The sequence below is a fragment of the Oreochromis aureus genome, linkage group 17 (assembly GCF_013358895.1).
Source record: "Oreochromis aureus strain Israel breed Guangdong linkage group 17, ZZ_aureus, whole genome shotgun sequence".
NCBI lineage: Eukaryota > Metazoa > Chordata > Actinopteri > Cichliformes > Cichlidae > Oreochromis > Oreochromis aureus.
Window position 1 is genome coordinate 10,860,046 of NC_052958.1, and position 23,196 is coordinate 10,883,241.

General features: G+C 39.0%; 1 protein-coding gene across 1 annotated transcript in view; it reads right to left on the bottom strand.

The window, feature by feature from the left end:
* The window catches only part of cacna2d4a (calcium channel, voltage-dependent, alpha 2/delta subunit 4a), a 94,968-nt gene that overhangs the window by 12,082 nt on the left and 59,690 nt on the right, over positions 1 to 23,196 (bottom strand). The window contains exon 28 of the mRNA XM_031726636.2: positions 5,741 to 5,802. Coding sequence (XP_031582496.2) covers positions 5,741 to 5,802 — 62 coding nt within the window. The remainder of the gene's footprint in view (positions 1 to 5,740; positions 5,803 to 23,196) is intronic.

The window sequence follows — 23,196 nt, forward strand, 5'->3', positions numbered from 1 at the left end:
CAGAAAAGGTCATCCATGCTTTTATCGCTATCAGACTAGACTGCTGCAGTTCACTTTACTCAGATCTCAGCATTCAAAACATCAGAAGACTGCAGTTGATTTAAAATGCTGCTGCCAGACTTTTAAGGTACTAAGAGAAGTGACCACATTACCCCAACTGCCCTTCACTGGCTACCAGTGAGTTTTAGAATTGCTTTTGAGATTTTACTACTTGTTTTTAAAGCCTTAAATGCTCTAGCTCCTGTCCACGTCTCTTATGTGATAACTCCCGTGCACACCTGCTGCTTGAGATATTCTGGCAGGACTGTATAGTAATGGTTCCTAATTTGTGGTGCGTCACCAAGATTGACCGGGACTTTACTTCCCGCCCTCTCAGCTGTGGAACCTGAAGATCTGAGGAATGCTAACTCTGTATCCTCTTTCAGATCTCCTTTTAAAAACCTCCTTTTTTAATGTTTTTCAGATTCATTTAAAATATATTCTCGTTTTTTCTCAGTAAAATATTGTCCTGTTTTATTACGTTAATTTCATTTTATATAATTTCATGGTTATTGAACAGTGTGATCACAAACACAGAAATAGAATGTAAGTACATAGTTAAAAACAGAGGAAGAGAAACAGAGGAGTGTTCTCTATGAGATAAAGAGGATGCCAAGGTGTGAATAGCACAAAATCTATCATCTTTTGATTCCCATTACTGTCGCCTCAGAACCCCTCACTAATCATGACTTGCTGTCAGACAAAATACAGCAGCAGTCGGCTGTGAGAGACACATGGAGCCTTATATCAAAGGGTTTGCACTGTATTTTTTAATATCATGTATTTTTATGAAAGTCTGTTTTTCAGATTTAATCATTGTAGAGAATATAATCTGTCAGCGGAGCAAAGCAATGAGACATATATTACCAGTCATATTTAATCCTTCATTTTTATACTTTGTTTCCTGCGTTTGCATTTTTCACTGTATCTAACACACGCATAACTTTTTAACTCCATGGATTCAACTAGCACAGTAGAGTTTTGTAAAAGGAGTTTCCTATTATGATCCTGACAGACTTCAAAGGGATCTTAGCTCTTGCTTTATTTTTCCCTAACTATGAAACTCATTTACTAATAAATCAGGTTTTAAGATAGACAAGCTCACACTATAAGCCACGAAAGGGTGACCCTCACTCATGTGGCTTCTACTGACATGATAACTGTGCACAGTTTCTTCCCTTAATCATTTCTCATAAACACAAAGCTAAGGCTAATTTTAATCGGTAATTAAGGCAATCCAATTATTAGTTGCCTTTATTTTATATACTGTATGTCTCTCGGAGTCAGCTAATGGTGAAGAAGTGTACAAATGAGGAGAAAAGCAAAATGCAAATCAAATATATTTTCTCTTAACACTGACTGTCTGTGCCCCAACACAGAGGGTAAATATGACAACCCATTGGTAGCAGTATTTTTAGATAGATAAATAGGTTATAGCTGCCATGTGACTGATTATCTTTCCTGCTGACATGAAGTCTTTCATTTAGGATTTACAGCAGGTACAGTATCTCCACCCCTCAGGGAGAGTACTTAAAATAGACTGTAGAGAAGATTTCATGCGCGTTTGCATGGATGGACATACATAAACATACACAGAAAAAAACCAAGCCTACAGTGTAAGTACACACACACACACACACACACACACACACACACACACACACACACACACACAAACTCTCTGAAATAAAGATCTAGTACATGGCAGGAAGGCAAGATGATTATGTAAACTACCTAAGGAGAAAAGAGAGGTTAGAGGAAAGGAGACAGCATGGGAGATAAGAAAGGAATGGATGTAAGAAAAGGGGCGCTGCTGATAAGAAATGAAATGTGTGGAAAACTAAGGAGGAAAAAAGACAAAATACAGATTTAGGAACGACAATACCAAGTATTCACACAGTAAACAGGAATGACTTTGTGTAAATGCATCATAAATCTAGTGGATAACAACTCTGCTGCACATAATGCTAATGAGTTCGTAGCTGATGGATATGGACATAACAACGCACTTGCACACAGATGGCCATGCATATGGTGTCTCCCCAGCACACACACATTACCATTAATAAGCACATATACAGATATACAATAATCTTTTCTTCAAACTTCAAATCCCACCATCACGACACCACAGACACAGAAACACGTGCACACATACACACTCGCAAACCTGGGTGCTGCTGTATTCGGCGGTGGAAGCTATCCATCACTTAATGGCTAGCCAGATGCCTTAATGCTCTTTTAACTGCTGTCATTTACGGCCATGGGACACGACGAGGCCAAGGGCCAAGTTATCAAACACCTGCTGCAGGAAGTGTTAGGCCAAATTTAAAAAAAAAAAAACCAAGTTTTCCCTAAATAAAATATTTTTCTGAAGGTGTGGAAGAACTCAAAAGGATACTAACCATGCAGTAGAACTAGTATTTAAACACTAATGATATTTGGTTAAAAAGTGAAGGGACATCACCTCTTCTGCATAACCATAAACACCTCACTGCTGAACCAAGCATTTCTTAATATTGCACCACTATGCCACCGTAACATGTGGAAAACAGCATGTTTTGATTGTGTGATCTGTATGATCAGGATGAGAACATAATTTCATCAATGCACCAGTTCATTGTTACGTTCCCCTAAAAGGGTCCAGGTGATTAGGGAAAGTAACAAAAAGTGTCCAGGTCGGAAAAAGGAGACTAAGGCTACGTTCACACTGCAGGTCTTAATGCTCAATTCCGATTTTTTGATTATATCCGATTTTTTTGTCTGCTTGTTCACATTACAAATAAAATGTGACAGCAAACGCACTCTAGTGTGAACCCTCAAAGCGGCCCGCATGCGCAAAAGAAGACGTCACACACAACGTGCTCTGTTTAGACCCAGAGCAAACAATATTGTTTGACTGATGGCCCTTAATATAAAGACTTCGGACTTTACGTTTCCCAATTTTTGCTTTAAGTTGTAAGGTTATTTTGTTATTTACATATGGCCTAATAATTATCCTTATTGCTGTTTTAGAGAGGAGCGGTGCTTCATAGGATAGTTGCAGATTTCTGTCAGAATCTGCAGATTATACAGTACAAATAAAATGTTCACGTTTCTCCAACATTGTCTTCCCAACAGTTTCACTGAATGGTCAGGAAGCGTTCACGATGTCTTCTCCGGCGCTGATAACTGGCGTCTGTCTTGTGTCAGTGACGTAAAAGACGGACTTAATGCGACATGACCATTCACACAGCAGTCGCTTTCTAAAACATCAGATATGTATCGGATTCAGTACCACATACGAAAGTGACCCAGGTCGGATTTGAAAATATCGGATTTGTGCTGTTCACACTGTCATACCATGATCGGATATATGTTGCATAGGGTCAAAAAAGTTGGATTTGATGCGCTTTCGCCTGCAGTGTGAACGTAGCCAGAGAGGCATAATGGTTAAATTAAAGAGTTTTATTACGGTTTCTATTTATAACTCAACTAAAAGAGACGGACAAGCCGCTATCACCATTTGAAGAAACAAACCAAAACTCAAGTGTTGGTCGGTAAACTTAAAAATAAGTCAAAAAGAGATTAGTGACCAAACACACGCCTCTCCACCGAGCAGGAGCAAGCAACCACCAAACACGCAGCTCACTAGCTGCAACCACTCACACAGCACTCTGGCACCAGAGCTCACCTTTCTCTGCCCTTAAATACCTTTAATTGCTGATGTGAGTCAGCTGTACAAAAGAAAAAGGTGGCACCTATGACACGCCCACACAGGCAACTTCAGGAGGAGGCCCTGCTAGGACCATAACATTCATATCAGTAATGCTCAACATAATGTGACGAGGAAGCAAGCGATCGACTAACCAAAATAACACAGTACAAGCTTAAGTTCTATACACTTGGTTGTCCCTGGAAACAGCATGGCAGCAGCATACTGCTGAAGGAGAATCAGAGTGAACATAAGATTTAAGAGTGAACTTTTCTCCTAGAAATTGCTGTGGAAAGTGTTTGTTTTGGAAGTTGGGGGCACATAGTCTCTAGAAAAATCAGCTCAGGTGGGGCCTGGGATCTATCCAGAGAAGGGCTGTTTTATTACAAACAAGTCTGTCAGATAAAACTATGAGGAACATCTGAACTGTATGATGCGGAAAACAAGCAGAAACTACAAAGAAAGGTTATCTCTGATGTTTTTTTGCTAACAGTTGTAGGTGCTAAGCATTTGTGGACAGGACTTGGAAAATCTATAGGACAGAGCTAAAGTTCTGGCAAAGCGCTGACAGTTTGAAACAATCGACCTATATCAATCAACTGTTCTAATAATGTCTCCCTCTGGCAAATGAAATAAATTAATGCTCCCAGTGGCAACAACCACAGGTATGTGAGGTACAAAATAAGATGCATTTTCAGTATTGGATAATAGCGCAGTTTGCAGTTGACTGTTAAATGTTGGTTGTGTTGGTGTCTATGTGAGCCCCATGACTCCCAGACTGGCACCCAACTGGAGCTTTGCCCAATGTCATTTGGGCTCCAGCCCCACAGCAACCTTAAGTTGGATAAGCGGTTAAGAAAGTGGATGAATGAATTCAAGTCTTTGTAACAGCCTGAAAAAGATGACCTTTCACTTTTCAAACAAATTTGGACATAAAGGGATGCTTTTTAAAGGCCATGAATAGCTGACCAGATTTAGCCCAGGAAATAACACACTTGGATGTATCTGCGTCACTCAATCCAGTGCTGATTCTAAAAACCTCTCTTTAGTACACAAGATATGCAATGAAAACAACTCTAATGATGGCATTTATTCTTTCCCTCCTATGTTTTAGGCAGGGTTAGCACTCCTTTAATGTTGGTAGCAGTGATACAGAACACATTACATTAAGCTCTGGATGAAACAAAGTTTGAATGCTGTAATTACCAACTAATGGAGCAGAAAATGAACCTATAATCACAGGTTAAACTCCTGAAACAGACAGTGTATTCATTACCAACCACGTTTCATGCAGAATATTGATCAGGTTTATATTCACTCACTGCATTTCTCAAACTGGAAAAGCAGCTTAGGATGCAAAATCCTGATAAGTAAAAATACTCCGAAATTGCTGCGCTCCTTTCATCTCATTGTAAAACAAAGCTTTCACGACAGCGCTCAGCTAAAATTGAAATTGAAATCTGACAAAATATAAATCTTCTTTTGGATTGCACCAGAAATGGAAAAATGTGCATGCAAAGATATTCACAGTGTTCAACCCAAAGGAAATAAAGTAGGGGATATTGTTTGGAGGAGAGAAATGGAGTTATTATTTACAAGCTGAAGTATGTGCTGTTTTTTCTAAAAGCATCTTCAATCTTTTACTGGGGGAAAAACAATGAGAAATAATAAATATAATATGGAAAAAAATGAAGCAATACTACAATAATTGCAGGGCTTAATTGTCGAACACTACACACTTATATAAGAACTTATAGCACAGTTTTTCACTGAATAATACAGCTGTGAAAGAGTAAAGTTAATCACAGTCAGCAATGTAGCTACAAGTCAGTTTTATTTAAGAGTGCATCCAAAACTGTCTTGTTCTCTATTCTAACATTCTGTTTTTAAACCCAAACTCTTCACATCTAAAGTAAATCTCAGTAACTTCATCTTTCAGCACTTTTACAAAGACTATAAAAGGTTTTATGAAGAGATCTTGCTCTAACAGACACTCTGTGGACCTACCTGTGCTGCAATGCCCCAAAATCTGGATTCAATCACCTCCAGAGTCATCTGGACCCCGATGGCTGTGAGAAAGATAGAAAGCGAGACATCAATCAGGTGCAATAAAACATCTAATATAACATTGACTGGATAAATAATGCTACAATCACTTCTCTCCGATATGAAGATGGTTGGAAAAAGCAATATTATGATTAAGTAGGCTGATAACAGTTGTATATGTGGTAGCGGTAACAAAATAACAAGTGAGGCAAGTAGCAATATATAACTTGTATTAGTGATGCTCAAAGACGGCAGTGCTGCGATAGTATTTTCAGTAAGCAGTGATTGCTTCAGCAGCAATAACAGCTCCGTTAGTGGAAAAGGGAGGGGAAACTTTAGTTCTAGCACTTAGGAATAAAGAAAATTAATGAGCCGATTAATGTCTTAGTGAGAGACGACCATCTCTCGGCTCTGAGGCTGGAGGAGGAAAAGAGGACCTTCTGTACAGATCAGCTCTGCCTTCAGAGCTCAACTTATGAAAATCCTTTTACATTAAATGGCCTTCTGAGCCATGTGAACCTCCTATTCTTAGACATCGTGAATGTTTATGTGAGCGCACACGTGTGTGTCTCCGGCCTCTCTCTACAACACAGCACTCACAGCCAGAAAACATTAAACCTAGAATTAGTGCGTATCACTCACGCACTTACACACACACACGGCGGCAAAGCGATTGCTTCTGTCAGCTTAGGGCTGTATGTCTGTCAGCATTTCAGTTAATGCAAAAAGGAACTGTAATTGCATAAGTCCCCAGTGCGCACGTACTGTATACACCCACACACATGCAACAAACACACACACTCTGCGAGGGAAGATATGACACTTCATATTAGCATCAAAGACTCAGCGTTTTTCTCCCGGCGAGCTCTGTACAGCTACTCAGGGAAAGCCTTTGCAATGCTCACAATACACAAAACAGATAAACACACACACATGCCTGCACACACACCCCTCCTTACAGAGCCACTGTAGGTACGTGTATTGTATAGCATGTCAGCATATAACAATAATGCCAAAAAATCAATTAATCATTATTTCTGGGAAAGTGGCCTAGAAAATGTTTTATTTGTTTCTAGGCCACATTCCCGGAAATATTATAAAAGACAAGAAAAAATAAATGCTGTCCTCAGTGGTAGCTGTGGCCCTGCAAAAACCAAATACTGCATTTTACACATTTGTACGCATTTGTCTCTCTTCCAGGTAGCCATTGTTTCCCCTCGCTACCATCAGAACTTTAATTAGCATGAAATTAGCATGAGTTGTGTAATCAGTCAGCGTGAGCATCATGGATGAATTAGCTTCTGTCCGAGCTGCACTGCTGTTCTGCCATGTGGATGTCTCAACCTGGAGGGGCAGATGTGGTCAGCGAACTGAACATATTTCTTTCAGTTTTGCTTGTTAAATGCATATTATGGGATGAATTACAGATGCCCGAGGACCTATGTGTCCTCATCGAGATCAGGATGTTATGAGGATAATGCTCCCATGTGTTCTGTCCTCAGGTGTGCGTTTTTGTGACTGGAAATGTGCTGGGTTTTGTCCAATCTCTTGAAAATCAGGCGTGATGCAGAGTCCCGGCTGTAATCAGCCTGTAATCAGTCAGGTACACACTAAAAAAATACTAAGGTGATTGGGGAGCTGTTTAAAAAATATCAGGGAAGTTAAAAAATATTCATAGGTGTTAAAATCTATAGACTAATGTAAGTGTGATCTGTTGTGTTTTCTCCTTTGAAGAAAAACTGCCAGAAACTGTCCATTCTCATATCGCCTCTCCCTGCTGGCGCTAGTGACCTTGAAGTGTCTACCTCCACCATAATCTCAGATAAAGTGTTGTAAGGCCATAATAGAGGGCAGCAGTGATCTGCCTTTTGCCTTTCTGAGTTGGAGGCTGATAGGCTAAATCTAATTAAAATCACAACACTGATCTTTGTGTGTGAGTTTCTGTGTGTAAGCTGGAACGGTTGTGTTTTTCATAATGTGTGTGCACAACTTGCAAGTATTCAACCCTTGATGTGTGTTTGATTTGCATACAATTGTGTACACAAGGATATGCATGACCCTGCATGGATGGAAGTGAAAATGTGTGTGCGTGCGTGATTGAGTGTGTGGAAGCATATCCTGCACACTCACAAAGTGTGAGGTGCAATTAGAGCAAGCTGCCAATCACTGCGCAGTACACTTCAAACAGGAAATGAATTAATGAAGAAATAAATAAAAAATTTAAGCAACCAAGAGCTGGAGTTAATTGGTTATTATACTGGCAAGACAGAGTCATGAGAGATGGAGTGAGGTGAACTGTGAATGACTGGAAAAAAAGACTGAGCAAGACGAAAAAGTAGGCCAGAAAAAAGGGTAAACAGACCTTCGTCTATGAGTTTCCATGCATTGCTGTCTCGTGATGGGTACATGAGATTAAAGGGGGAAAAACCCTTCATTTATTGGATATAATATAGTTCTAAATTTACAAACATCCATCCTTTCATTTTATCTCTGAAACATTTATAAAGTTTTGGAATGAAGATTTTATTTGCCTAATGTGACTCGCAGTGCAGATAAATGATTGATCTTTGTAAACTTGATGCATACAAACACAGAATAAGCATACAAAAAAAACAAGATAACGAAGGTTGCCTCCCACTCAAAACACAGAAAGGGGTTTTTTTGTGCAAGCAGCTTATTATAATCCATCAGTATTATTATGTAATCACTGATCACATGTCAGTCTGAGACAGCATCTGTTATTTCACCGAATGACCCCAAACAACATATGTTGTTAACATTACAGTGTTAAAAAGCCCTCTAGTGGGCATGGGAATTAAGACAAAGGAGAAAATTGGATAGTTTGGTCCTGAAAAGTGCTCACAGGAAGCCTGAGGACATGGGTTGACTTTAATAATGTATTTCCAGTTAAAAAACAAACAAAATACTATCAGTCACATCAGCAGAAAGGCTGGCTGGAAGACTTGCTAGCCTGGACCATATTTTAATATTGGAAGTTTGCTGGTATGCTCATTCAGTATAATCATTTTCCTGCTGCACAGTACAATATAACACAAGCTGTTATACACATTGGTGTCACATTTGAGCATATCATATTTTGGTAAACAGAGCAGTTCATGTTCATGACTGCAAGATGCCCAGTCCTGTGATTACAAAACAAGTCCAAATCATCGCCCCTCCACCACCGTGCTTCATAGTTGGTATGAGGTGATTGTGCTGATATAAAAACCAAATGTGTTTGGTTTTCATCATACGTGGTGCTGTGCATTATTGTCATGCATCTCCATTTTGGTACCATCTGTCCAAAGGACCTTGATCCAAAAGTGTTGCAATTTGTTCGAATGCAACAATGCAAACTTATCCTATGCTGCCATGTACTTTTCAGAGCGAAGAAGCTTTCTTCTGGCAATTTTCCAAACAACTTGTTCGGTCTTTTTCTAATTGTACTGTCATGAACTTTAAGATTTAATATGCATACTGCAGCCTGTAGACTCTAAGATGTACCTCATGGGTTTTTTGCAGTTTCTCTGACAATTACATTTTTTGACCTTCGGGTGAATTTGCTGAGAAGTCCACTCCAGGAAAAACTCAATGGTTTCCACTTGTGGATAATTTTCCTCACTGTAGAATGATGGACTTTAAATTGTTTCGAAACAACCTTATAGCCTTTCCCAGATTGATGGGCACCAACAATTGCTTCTCTAAGATCATTGCTGGCTCCAGCAACCAGCCAAAACTTGTGCTTTTATCATTCAAGTCCATTTGATTGGCAACACCTGAGTGCTACTTACTTATAAATTCAGTTTGAAGCAGTAAGGCCATACTTGGTTTTTCTCATAGTACTTCTGCATTTTGGGTTATTATTTATTTATTTATTTTTTTGTTAAATAAATAATAACAGGGTGCAATACGTCATGTGTTGTTGTTCAACTGAGGCTGTAATTTTCCTAAATTTTAAGACCAGGTAAGGATAAGATTTAATATGTTCTGTGAAAGTGAAAGAAGACGCATTTTCTTTTTTACACGATTGTATTCTTAATGATACTGAAAGATTGTTGTTTTGGCTAAATAGTGAAGAAATCAATGGTGACAGTTGTCAGGAAGTTTTTTTGGTAGTCTAATACTGATGGTGGATGTAAAAATCAAACCCTAGTGTCTCAGGTCTTTTGGCGTTGTGCGCTTTCCATCCAGAGAAGTCGTGCAGAGAGTGGTAACCGTGCCGCTATTAATAGCTGCACACTCTCACATATTTGACATTGTTTAACGTGTTGGCGTGAGTGTGTGTTGTATTGAGGTGGCACAGGAGGTCATCTTGTGTTAAATGATCAGTGAGCAGTTAGTGTTGATGGGTCCTTTAGCAAGACCCTGGAGTACAGGCTAAATATATAAGAACACATACACACACTGAGTCGATAAATTAAACTGCCACGCTGGCTAAGTCTCTAGGCACAGAGTGGACACTGAAAATAAGGCCACTTGTGAAGAGGTCATTTCATTCTTTTCTTTTTCTCTTTCACACAAACATGGAAACACACACACACACACTTAGAGATGATAGAAATTTTTGTAATAGATGTGTGAACAGATATAATACACACAGCAGGGGAAAAGAGAAAAAGGACGAAAGTGAGCACACACAGTGGGCAGACTGAGACAGACAGAGAGCAGGGTGCACAAAGACGATACGCACTGAAAGGTTGTCAACAGGGCATAGACAAAGTAATCAAAGGAAAGCATTAATTGATGTAATGGAGTCAGGTGACAAAGGTTGAGAGAATGATGGATGGATGAAGAGTGACAAGAGGGAGGGTGGGAAAAGGATAAAGGAACAGACAGAGGAGATGAAAGAGGATGAATTGATTTTTAATAATGTTATGAGCTGGAAACTCTTTTAATTTCAACCAAGCGTGGCTTTTAATAATAGAGCTAGGGAGATCAAATGGTTGTGCTTGAGCATGCAGCAGTGTGTGTGTCTCATTCTTTCACATGTGTGTCTGCGTCTATTTGTGTTTGTGTTGTGGAGTACAGACTACAAAAGAATTGGAGGGGAGAGATGAGAAGGATGGGGTGTGTTTGTCTTCAGACCTACAACCTCCTAATTCCACACAAGTTGGGATGCTGTATAGGATGTAAATAAAAACAGGATGCAATGACTTACAAATCTCATAAATCCATTGTTTATTCCCAAAAGATGATAGAAAACTGAGAAAACCTCTTCTTTTAACAAGTCTGTAAGCATCTGGGAACTGAGGAAAACAGCCGCTGGACTTGTGGGAGAGGAATCCTGTCACATGCTTGTCTGATATAGGATTTTAGCTGCTCAGTTCTGGGACTTCTTTGTCCTATTTTTTATTTCATTACGTGCTAAATGTTTTGAGTTGGTGAAAGGACTGAACTGCTCAGCTCAGTTCAGCTCACAGACTCTTCTACTACAAAGCCATGCTGTTGTAGATGCAGTATGTTGTTTAGTGTTCGCTTGCTGAAACATACAAGGCCTTCGAAAAGGGACATTGTCTCAACTGTCTCAAAAACCTGTATATAGTTTTCAGCATTGAAGGTGTCTTTCCAGATGTATAAGCTGCCAATTCTATTTACACTGATACACACTATGTCATCAGAGACCATTTGGTTTGTTGAGCACTAACAACAAACCAAATGGTCCTTGACCTCTTTAGTCCAGAGAATATGGCATCCATGCCTTCCAAAAAGAAAATCAAGTTCTCATTTGTCTGACCACAGAGCAGTTTCACACCTTGCCTCGTCCATTTTAAATGAGCTTTGGTGAGAGATCACTGCTTCATACCTTTTCTTTGCATGCACAGATCTGTAACGGTGAACTGTGTTCACAGACAGTGATTTCTGGAAGTGTTCCTGAGCCCATGTACTGATTTCCATGACAGAATCATGACTGATTTTAATGCTGCGCCACCCGAGGCTCAGAAAAATCACAGGCATTCACTACTGAGTTCTAGCCTTATACCCTGTGCACAAAAATGTCTCCAAGTTCCTACAATCTTTTAATGCTATTATATACTATAAAAGGCTTTCTAAAAGGTTTTCATTGAGGAAAAATATTCTGAAATTATTTCACAATTTGTATACACTGTTTTTTGCAGAGTGGTAATCCCCTGCCCATCTCTACTCGAGAAACACTGCCTCTTGTCTGAGCTGTTAAATATAAGAAGAGTAAGAAATAAATATACACTTTTAGGACTAGGGTAAAGGATCAATAACATCTGCTACCATCAAATAAATAATGAGTGGATATTTTGTAGGAAACAGTAAAATGTGTCAGTGTAAACATCTGATATAGTTTCTGTTTTCTATTGTGATTAAAATATGGGTTCATGAGATGGAGCTGCACTTAAAAAAGATCTCTGCAGTCTCTTTAAATTTAACTAGTATTTTTTTTTGTACTGGTAATAATAACCTACAGATACCTAACATTTCCGGTTAAAGGGTTAAAGGCTGATTCCACCAATGACCAATTTTTGGTCCTTCACCATCCATCTAGCCTAATTTAGCAGCGATCACTGAGAGTTATATTTTCTGTGTATATAACTGTGTGAGGTTCCGCTGTGCACCAAGTGACATAAAGTTACATCATCTGATGGTGAATGGAAGGTTTAGTGGGGAATTGTGGCACAGTGGTCAACTCTCACCAATAAGCTTCTTGGTTTAAAGCCGTGCTGGGGCCTTTCTGTGTTGAGTTTGTATGTGTATATGTGTATTTTCCTTCCCTCAATCCAAAGTGATCAACTCAGATTACTTGGTGATTCTAAAATGACCACAAATATGAGGTACATAAAATGCCTGAAGCAACAAGAATGAAGTGCTGTATCAATGTAAGGTTAAATGTAGCTTGTAGTCTAAAGCCCTTTGATTGATCAGTAAGACTAGAAAAACACTAGCTGAAATCAAATATATTACATCCATGTTCCTGCGATTTATTTTGTCTGTCAGTGCACACCACACTACAAGTATACATGAGTACTCCAAGCAGACTAGAAAAAGTGTGGAACGGATTGAGATTCATATCAAAATGTTCCTGTCTTAATTAACACTTTCCTCTTTCAGTTTATAAACCACAATTTTAATTTTGTTTTGACCTATAGCTGTTTCAGTTTTGCTCTTCAGAGCCTTATTTACCTTGAATTCACACATTTTCACCTTAGTCCTGTGATACAGTGGTAAGCTATCAAAGGTGTAACCTGCCTCTTTCACAGTAACTGCTAGGATAGACTTCAACCTGCCTAACACACTGTAGTGGATAAGCAGTTAAGAAAATGGATGGATGGATGGATGGATGATAACATCCACCATTGGACTGTGAGAGGAAGCTGGAGTATCCAGAGGAATGAGAGAATGATGCTTAAGTAAATTTAGTAGCAAAAAAGTTCAGTAGATTATTTAGATAAATGCTTCTTCTATTAATGCATGAATTGTCTCAGCGTTGATCAATATACCAGAATAATTTAACTTTCAAATTTGTTCTGGGCTTTGCTTTTATATTCTTAAAATATCTCATTAACGTGATGAAATTAATTAATGCAAGATACAAAAATATAATCATTAATTTTGGCTGGTAGAAGAAAAAGCACGTTTTCACTATTCTACCAGCAAAAGTTCATTTCTGACCCTAAGTACATGTGACTGATCGCCCAGAAAAGCCCAGCGAACGCATTAGAATTTGTTTTTATTGCTGTGTTTGAATTCTTCCAGTTCATGGCTTATTTAAACCTCTTCCTCAAAACCCATATGTGGGCGTGCTTTAGGTTCAACTGTTAATATCTGCATAACATTATCTATCTTGTTTGAAGTCTTAAGAGTAAGTGTGCTTTATTAAAATTGAATTTGTAAAACAAGATTACTGTTTATCCCAACAAATTGTCAAAGACTTATCATGTCTTTTGCTTTAGCACCTCACTGTTTCGTAGTGTCTTGTACATGCACATAAACACAATCGGTGTTGCACGAACACAAACACACACACCAACGCTGACAAAGAGGCAGGCAAAGCAACACAAACACGCACACAGATTACAGCCTTCCCACTTAGAAATGGCATTTGTATTCTCCGTCCCTCTGTCTCCTTCACAAACACACAAACACATAATTACAGTTTTTATTCACAAATGTCAAACATTCATCAGTAAGATGGAACAGAATGAGAGGCATTTCAGTCTTTTCAGCCCCTTTTTCTTCTCTTTTTTATCTTTCTTTTGTATCCACTTTAAAATGTGATAAGTTATGCCTTTGCCTTAATCATTTGCTGTTGCATATTAATAGGCTTAAGCTTAGTCTATTTGCACAAACTATGGCATTTCAAGATGACAAATAGCTTTAAAACTCAATAATGAGAGGAACAGTGCATGAATACAAAATAAAACATGAAAATAAGGAAAGGCCAAAAGGGATTTTTATGATGATTTGAGTAAAATAATTAACTAATTAGCTGCTGATGAACAAATCTTAAAAAAGGACAAGGATGTTTTAGGGCAGCATATTCAATACAAAAAAAGTCTCGGTCAGTATTTGAATTGACTACACATGCATGCATTGAAGGCTTAATGCGATATAGTGAGACAAAACACTGGCCTTAGTAAGGTAAACTATGAGAAAACACTGGGAGGCCATCATTCCCTTTTATTTGAAATGTTACTGGAAATTGTGCTGTCTGGATTGGGTCTAAAAAGCCTAAAAATCTGTTTTCTGTCCTGCTATTATGCTCCCATAATTGTTATTTTGGCTGTTGGCCCAGTACACAGAGAGACAGTTACTATGTAAAAATGTTGACTGAGCTCAATACTGCTACTATATACATTTCAATTAAGTCTATTTTACGTCTGTAGCTACAGCAGATGAATGACTCTTTGTAAAAGTCGTGTTTAAGAGAGACCTCGGAACACCTGATCTTACCATGTTTGGGAGCTGCAGCATATTTTCTGCAGGTGGATGAGGGCATCCTTTATCTGACTAATATATCCAATCCCACATACTTTTTCAAGGTTTCACAACCCTGACAAAAATAAAAAATCACTCCACACGCTTCACACTGAATAACCTTTCAACCGAAAGACCAAAAATTACTGTTTGTGTTTCCCTAAAGCAGCAATGTTCACCAAAGCCTTGGCAGAGACCACGACTTTCTGATGGAGAGTGCTCAATAAACTGATGTTGCCAGGCAACAAACTTTGTTCCAGCAAGGAAAAACGAGCAAATTGTGCTTGACTGCTGAGCGGTAAAAAAAAAAGAAGAAAAGTTTAGTAATAGTTGATTATAATGATCAATATGAAAAGAAATCCTAGCTGTCTGAACACACAAACAAGACACACACACGCAGCCAAGAAAACCATTCATAAAACCATTCAAAACAGACTCAGGCTGATAAATACAAAGAAAGCTAAGCGCACCCACACCCACACCCACACACTCAACTACACACATACACAACCTAAAACAAAGACACACATCCTTCTGACCTACTGATTGGCGGTTTCACCTGACCTATGACCCTTAAGCTTTTTGCAGTTAAGTTACAGTTGGTTTTGTGGCAGCAATTGCCAAGAGAGACTTAAGAACAGACACGCACACGCGCATGCATGCACACACACACAGACACACCTCTCTACTAATGCTCGCTAACCTCAGAGGAGTTGCTAGAGGCTGCACTGACATCATGTTACCAAAGCAACAGGCAGAGAATGGGGATTGGATGAAAGGATGATGACTCAACCTCCCTCCCTTGTATTCCTCCTCTCTCTTACCATAATCTCTCATTTTCTCTCTGAAAGTGTCTCTTACTTTGTCAACTTTTCGAAAGTCAAGGATGCAAACAGAGGCACATGCATGAGCAGGGGGGACATTGTAGGTTTTTTTCAATTTTTCAAAAGAGTGGAACGCTGGCACGTGTCGGTGTGGGATAACTAGCTTTGAATTATTCACACAAGACACACAAATGCCCACACAAAGCCACGAATTGAACATATTAAAAATCAGGACAGATTCTTGTGAAACTTATTGACATATTGGAATAACTGACTAGCGCTGCTGTCATAACCCTTAAATCTTAAAGTTGATGGGTAAGAAGCGTGTTAAATGAAGGATAGAAATGGAAATAAATGATGTTGACACAGGCTATATGTGTGTGGACCTTCCAAGCTGGCGCAGCCCACCTTAAGTTAACCTAGTTTCACAGCCTTCTTAAACGAGCCTGTTGGAGGCACACTCACTAAATCATTCATAGTGGAGAGGCTCAGAAAAAACATGTTTATGTGTGAGAGAGAAAGAAAGAGCGAAGGCGAACTGCTGTGCTCTTTCTTGTGGTCTGTATGTTTACATGGTAGTTTGTGTTCAGAACAGCGCTTTTTCTTTGCTGCATATCCAACAGGAATTAAAGTCATGACATTTTGGGCCATTAATCAAGTCTGGAATTCAATTACCTACTCAATCTTTTATAACGTGAAAGGAGAAGACCTTGGTACTGGATGTGCGTCTTTTCATATGTAATGGCACCTCTTTCATTACCTGACTAAATTAGTTATGGCAGTAACTTAAAGGGACCCATTATGGTCATTTCCACCCCCATGTCTTTATTCTTCAATTCTAACGCAAATAATGCTTCTTTACCTTATACTGAGCCTCGGTGAAGCCCCTTTAGTTCATCTACTCTCTGAAACCACCCAGTTTTGCCTCATTTTCCTTTAAGCCAGATTTCATCTGATTGATAGTCCCTTTTAAGCAGAGGGTTTGAACAGCAGGTGTGTTTACTGCTTGAGATGAGTGTTTTAGGGATTTCTCGGCTCTTTGACTGAGCTTTGGGTGAGCTGTTGGCTCACATGGATTACTATTCATATGCTGACCTCATTATTTCAAGCTCCATATTAACATGAACACATATATATGTATATGTGTAGATGACAGCAATTAAGGAAAAAAGCATGAAAAACATAATCTGTAAAGTTTATTTTTTTTAATAAAACCAAAACAATAAGGAGGCTGATATTTGTTACACTGATTTATTACTTGGGTTAAGAGCACTAGATAGCACCTTCCATGACCATCATGACAACACCAAATTCAGAAAGATTTTTTTAGATGAATGGTTTTAGTCCTTCAAGTAGCGTACAAGAAACTTAAAGGATGGTCAAGATAGTGTACAAGGAAGCTGGACCAATTTACCCCTGATAAGGAGTATGTTTTTTTCAACCCTTCCTTTTTCTACTTCCATGTTTCCTCTTGTGATTTCCGCCTCCTGCTTCTAATGTCTGTTTCCATCTCTCTCTAAGAAGACAGATGGTGCCTCTCCCCTCTTTATCTCTCAACTATCCCTCTCTTTTATCCCATATCTGTTTTTCTGTCTTATTGCTTATCTTTCTCTCTTCTTGCTTCACACTTTGTTATTGTCTTGCTCTCTTCGTTTCATCTTTTTTCCACAGTCCACATTCCACTTGTTCTCCTTCCCGCACCATCATCTCCTCTATGCCCATCGCCACTCACTCTAACCCTTGTGCTCTCCTCTAGGAAATCCCTCTCTGCCATCTGTCTGGCTGTGATGAATTCAGCCTCTTTCGGAACAAATCATCTTGGCCAAATTAATGAGACTCTCCGAGGGGATAAACTTTATGTGAGTGTGCGTGCTTCTGCGACTGAGAACGTGTATGCGCCGAAAATGCTTCATAATCCATCAACTGCACCACTTAATTTATCCAGTGACGGATAGCATGCTACATGGAAATACGTCAGACACGGCTGTTGCACAAATTGAGTTCTTTCTTTTTTTTAAAGAGGAGGTCAAGAACCGTGGTGCGCCTGTTTTTGGTCATCCTCACATGTTAGTGCGAACACTGTTCACTTACAGCCAGATCTTCCAACAACAATGTAAAGCTAGGGTGCCAAGCAGGACAGTTAAGGCATGGAAGTCTTTTTCTCCACACTGGGTCTGGAGCGTAATAGTTTTCCATTTTTTCATTAGCTGTTTTTATTTTGTTTTTAGTTTATGCTTTCAGTTCAGTCTCAATCAGTCTCCAGCATGGGTTGGCTTACTTAGTTTTGCTATAGTTTTGTAGTTTTGTACAGTCCATATAAATATGGCTGTAAGTTTAATGCAACCTGGCCTATAACTTTTTCCTGATCTCCATCTCTGGAGGATGTTGATTACGTTCTCATTGTTAAAAGCAGTCAATAAAGAGACAGCTTACTTATGGAGTTCAGACTGCTTCTTAAGTACTCTAACTGTCCACACATGTACAGAAAATACAATTAGATACATAAATTAATGGACTGTGACATATTTCTGTAATTTTCCCTCTTTAAACCAACACAGATGATTTTAAAATTAAACAGACAAGATGCCATTTATAAATTTTAAGCTTTAAGTAAAACAGTTCAACCAAAGCACTGCATTGACTGCTCAGGAGCTACAGCCACTTTTCGTACATAGTTGCCCATTTTTCAGAGGCCTAAAAATAACTGTAAAATTAACTGACACGTTCTCCTGTTGTTTCATGACAAATTCAGCTGATAAAGGCTGATTGTGCATGTTTAAATTGCATTTTTAGCTTTATATAGATGAAGTTTCATTAGGCTGAAAAGCAAAAACTAAACCCGTCGGAGAGACAGCAAAAACTTTAGGAGTGGCATAATCTATAGTCTAGTATAGTCTTAAAAAGAACTGAGGAACAGCAAAACCCTTGAAATACCACTGAAGACAATTGAAGTTGATGCTCACAGAATTTTTTCGTTGGATAAGAAAATCCCTTTCGCAAAGTTAAAGCAAATCAAAAACGCACTCTTGAGGGGCTGGGCCTATCATTGTCAGAGTCTACAATCAAGCAATGCTTTCATGAATAGAAACCTAGAGGGGTTACAAGAAGGTGCAGACCACTAGTTACACTCAAGAACAGGAAAGCTAGATTAGACTTTAGTAGAAAACCTCTATAAAAGTCTGCACAGTTCTGAAAAAAAGCAATCTTTGCATGAAACCAAGATTAACATGTACCTGAATGATCGGAAGAAAAAATGAAGGAAAAGGAAAGAAACAGGTCATAATCCAAAGCATACCCCGTCCACCAAAGTGTATGTGTCAAATTATGAGCAAATGTGGTGGAGTGGTACCAGGTCACTAGCATTCACTGATAATGTGACTGCTAAGAATTAAGAGCATGAATTCTGAGGTGTACATGGCTATATTGCCGACTAAAATTTAGCCAATACTAATTGGACAGTGCTTTACAAAGCAAATTGATAATGACCCAAAGCTTACTAGAAAAGCAAGCCAAGAGTTTCTAAAGTGACAGTAATTTATATTTTTCAGTGAAACACCTGATCTCAACCCAACAGAGCAGCTCTTCAGTTACTGTAGATAAAACTGACGCAGAAAGACACCATTTGATGATGTCCAAGGGGTTTTGATTTCAGGCAGTGATGGACTGCAAAAGATTTTCATTCAAATATTAAAAATAATTCTCTTATTTAAATTTATGTTATCACCAATTAACCTAATCCCGCAAACTGCATGTCTGTGAATTTTGGGAGGAAGCTGGAGTACCCAGACCATCCAAACTGCAGACAGAAAGGTCCCGGCCAGATGAAGGCAATCCTTTAGCTTAATTGCTAATTATATTAAAAAACAGTCAGGTGCTGCCGTTTAAAAGTGCGAACAATTTTAGATCAATTTTAAATCTTAGCTGGTCTGTTAAGAAAGACAAAAAGGCTGATGTTATTAAAGTGTTATTTGGGACTAGCACAGCATGAGGTTACCACTGAACAGGCACCCTGTTGCAAGGAAGCATCATCTATCTTTCTCTAAATCAACCCATTAATGTCACTATGAATGTAAAGTATGCATGTCACCTTACCTATTTAGTTAAAGGGTTGACCACAATAGGCGTAACAGAAAAAATTCAATATGAGGGGAAAAAAACTGTTAAACATATATAAAAGCTATACTGTATCTATAAAAAAAATAAAAAGGCTGAGGCACTGGAATAAAAGCCTGTCTGGGAAAATGTGTCTCAAGCCACAAATTAAAACATGATTGATTTTTTTATGGAGCAGTCCTCATTGACCATATTGACCAAAGAGCCATAAAACTGTCTGGCCACTATAAGGCTGATTCACGGATTATAAGGAAAAGCTGATGAATGGGAACAGGGACACCAGTCCAGACTCTGATGGAACCGTGAACATGTACAATCTTTTCTCTGTGTGTGTGAAAAGACGGATGGAGCCTTGAAGTTACTTGCTCTATGCAGGAAGTAGTGGTAGAAGTGCTAAACGTGCCCAGCCAGACCTGGTGTTAATACAAAGGCTAGGGCCAATTCATCTTCAGTGACACTCACCCAATAGCACAGTAAATTACGCAGCATGGGAGGAGGTAGGGCTGAGTGCGAGGAGATAGGGAAGGAGAGAGAGAGATGTGAGGGAAGAGGGAGCTGGCATAAGAGAGCGAAAGAAGAAAAGGGGGGGTGATACTCCAACTTATAATGAATGCTACAGACTGGGTTTAAATTCATATATCATCAATATTGGAGGCAAGAGACAGCAAGGACTGCAGGGATTTAATTATGCCTACAAGATAATAAATAAAACAATATTCATATAGCTAGAGAATGAATGTTTCTGTGCAACACAACAACAGGCATGCAGAAAACACAAAAAATACACTTTCCTGCTCCAAACCGTTGCAAGTAATCATTTTTCATAACACGTATTTCCTCCATCATTGATGGAACAGAACTGGCCATAAAAGTCGCCTTGGCAGGAGGTGCTGGCACTTAAAATGGATCCCAATGCCAACATGCCTTTTTTGCCAGACATATAAACAATCCTAAAAAAAAGAAGGAAAAAATCCTTTGGAGAAACAAATACATCAAGCTTGCCTTGCATTCTTACCTGGTTTTACAAAGCTCTTCCTTCTCAATCAGTGTGCAAAATTTTAAATGAACTACCTGAGCCGGAGGAGCAATCACACTCTCTGCAGTGTTGTTTATTAAATTAAACATTTATCAGAATTATTTCAACTTGCTTTTAAATATGTATATATATATCTTACATGAACAATGAGAATTATAGCCACAGTGGACTCTTTCTGTCGTTTCAGAGAAGAGTTTCATTTGTAAATCTGGAGGTCTGGGATGAAGGGACTGTGCTGCTCTGGCCGGGTGGAGGAGCCAAAAAGTCTCAGCACCCCTGCTACCTCTTGAAACTAAACAAAAGTAAAAGCAAGCAACAATCAGCCAGGTGAGTCACACAGAAACAGCTGTAGCTCTCGCTCTCTCACCTCTGTGTTTCCCACTGTCTCTCTCTCTGTGGACTTCTACAATTTAGTAAATAAAACTTTTGGCAATGATTCAATTTTTGCTATCAAAAACAAAAACAAAAACAAATCAAATAAGCTGGGAAACTAAAGGGGGGGGCAGGTATTTAACAGTCTGCTACACTGCACTCTGTGTTATTTCATCAGATCATAACACAGCAAACAGTGCTGCTGTCCATGGTTCTGAAACAACAGCCATACTTTTCTTTTTTACACAGAGTATAAAGATTTTGTTTTCATACAGATTTTGAAAGTAACAAAGGAAGCCCCAGGCCTCGTTCTATCAGGATTGAGCACATATTGAGCTTGATATTAGATCAGAGATTGGATTTTGCCAAATGCTAGTGCTGTTTACTTAATACCAGGGGTGCTAGCTGTGTTCACTAAAAGATGGGTGCATGTTAGAGTGCAGAGGCTGACAAACACGTCAGTGATTTACATGCAGTAGTTGAATTTAATGCAAAAAGCAGCACCAATTGTGCTTCTTTGGAGAAAAAGTAAGAACCTGGTAACAAAGAGGTTTTTTTCCCTTTTCATCCACTGTGGATTGCTTTCAGGTTACATCACAGACAGGTGTCATTTCATCTGCTGCAAACCGCAAGGTCAATGAAAAAACAAAGTCAGAGTTGAAACACTCTGAATTTTGGAGTGTAAAAATGGAACATGGGAGCCAAGTGCCACCGAAAGGGCTCACATCTCTGACAATACCGCAGAAGTGCAAGGCCTCTTTCAGATGCTAAGCAATGTATGATAATTAATGGGTGGTGCTAAGACAAAAGTCTGGCACAAGATACCAAATGTTTGGGTTTTGAGCCGACAGATGGATGCCTGACAAAACTGAATTGCCTTCAGTGTTCTTTCACTTGGTTTCTGAGTGGTGTTTAAAACTGCAGGAGGGGAAACATCTGCCGGTGAAAAATAAACAAAACAAAAAAACACAGTTTCTATTATTAACACTGGGCTTTAAGCACGATTTTTATATTTTATAACAACTGTGGCAAAGTGTCCTTGAGCCTTGCACTAAATACCTGGCAGTGCCAAGCAGCTGACCCTGGCTGCTGACCTCTGCACTCTGGAGGGGATTGGCAGGACTAATTAGAGGACTAATTACTCCTTTGGGATTGCACACGAATGTGCAGACAAACACAGGAAGAGTTGCTACCACTGCTCATTCAAAAATAGAATTTCTTTCTACCTTTAAATATTTTTTAACATCACTCAACGCTGAGATAAAATTGTTTTGTGCAACAGCATATTGCACACTCCATGCTTTTCCTGTCATTCTAGCCAATCATTTTTAATACCGCTGAAGAGCATGTCCTTACAGCCAACACTATCCGGAGCTACTGGCAGCTAAAATAATCATTTCTGTCTGCCAGTAACTACATCCATGTCATAAAGCCAGCACAGTGCCCACATTTGGACAGGAAACGAGAGAACTCAGTTGAGATTATGCTTGTAAGTGTGTGTGTGTGTGTGTTGGGCAGCTGACCAATCCAATGTATTAACCAGCCTTTGTAAATATTTCAGCCTGGCAACAGACACTGACATGTGCAAACTGAAAGAAGGTGCACAGTTCGATTGGATGTCTTGAAATCCATTTCCAATTGTTTGGTCCAACCTCCAGAATGATGTTCCTGTTTCTTCTCTTTGCTTGGTTTGACAATACAGTGTTTAGATGATTTGAATACTGACTTTATTTATTTTGTTCATGGAAAAATTCTTAACAAATAGATGCGTATTTACACTTACAGCTTAAATGGTACAAACATTTGCACTTAGTTGGAAAAGTCTTTCTGTCCACCTGATAGATGTCCTTTCAAAATAAAAAAAAATCACCCTCCTTAAATTCTGCTCTGGTCTTTGCCATCTAAGGGAAATGTTGGGCACGCTAGCTGCTTAATAATCCAGTATGTTCACCAGATAGTGGCTAACTATGGGCCAAGTGCACAGTGACCATATCAGAAATGCTGCAAACTTTTACTGAAGCTGTAAAATAACAAGATCATAAGAAAAAGCTGGAAGATGTTAAAATGCTTTGAAGAGCTGCATAAGGCAACAGTCACACAGACCGAGAATCTCAAAGGGTGCAACTTTT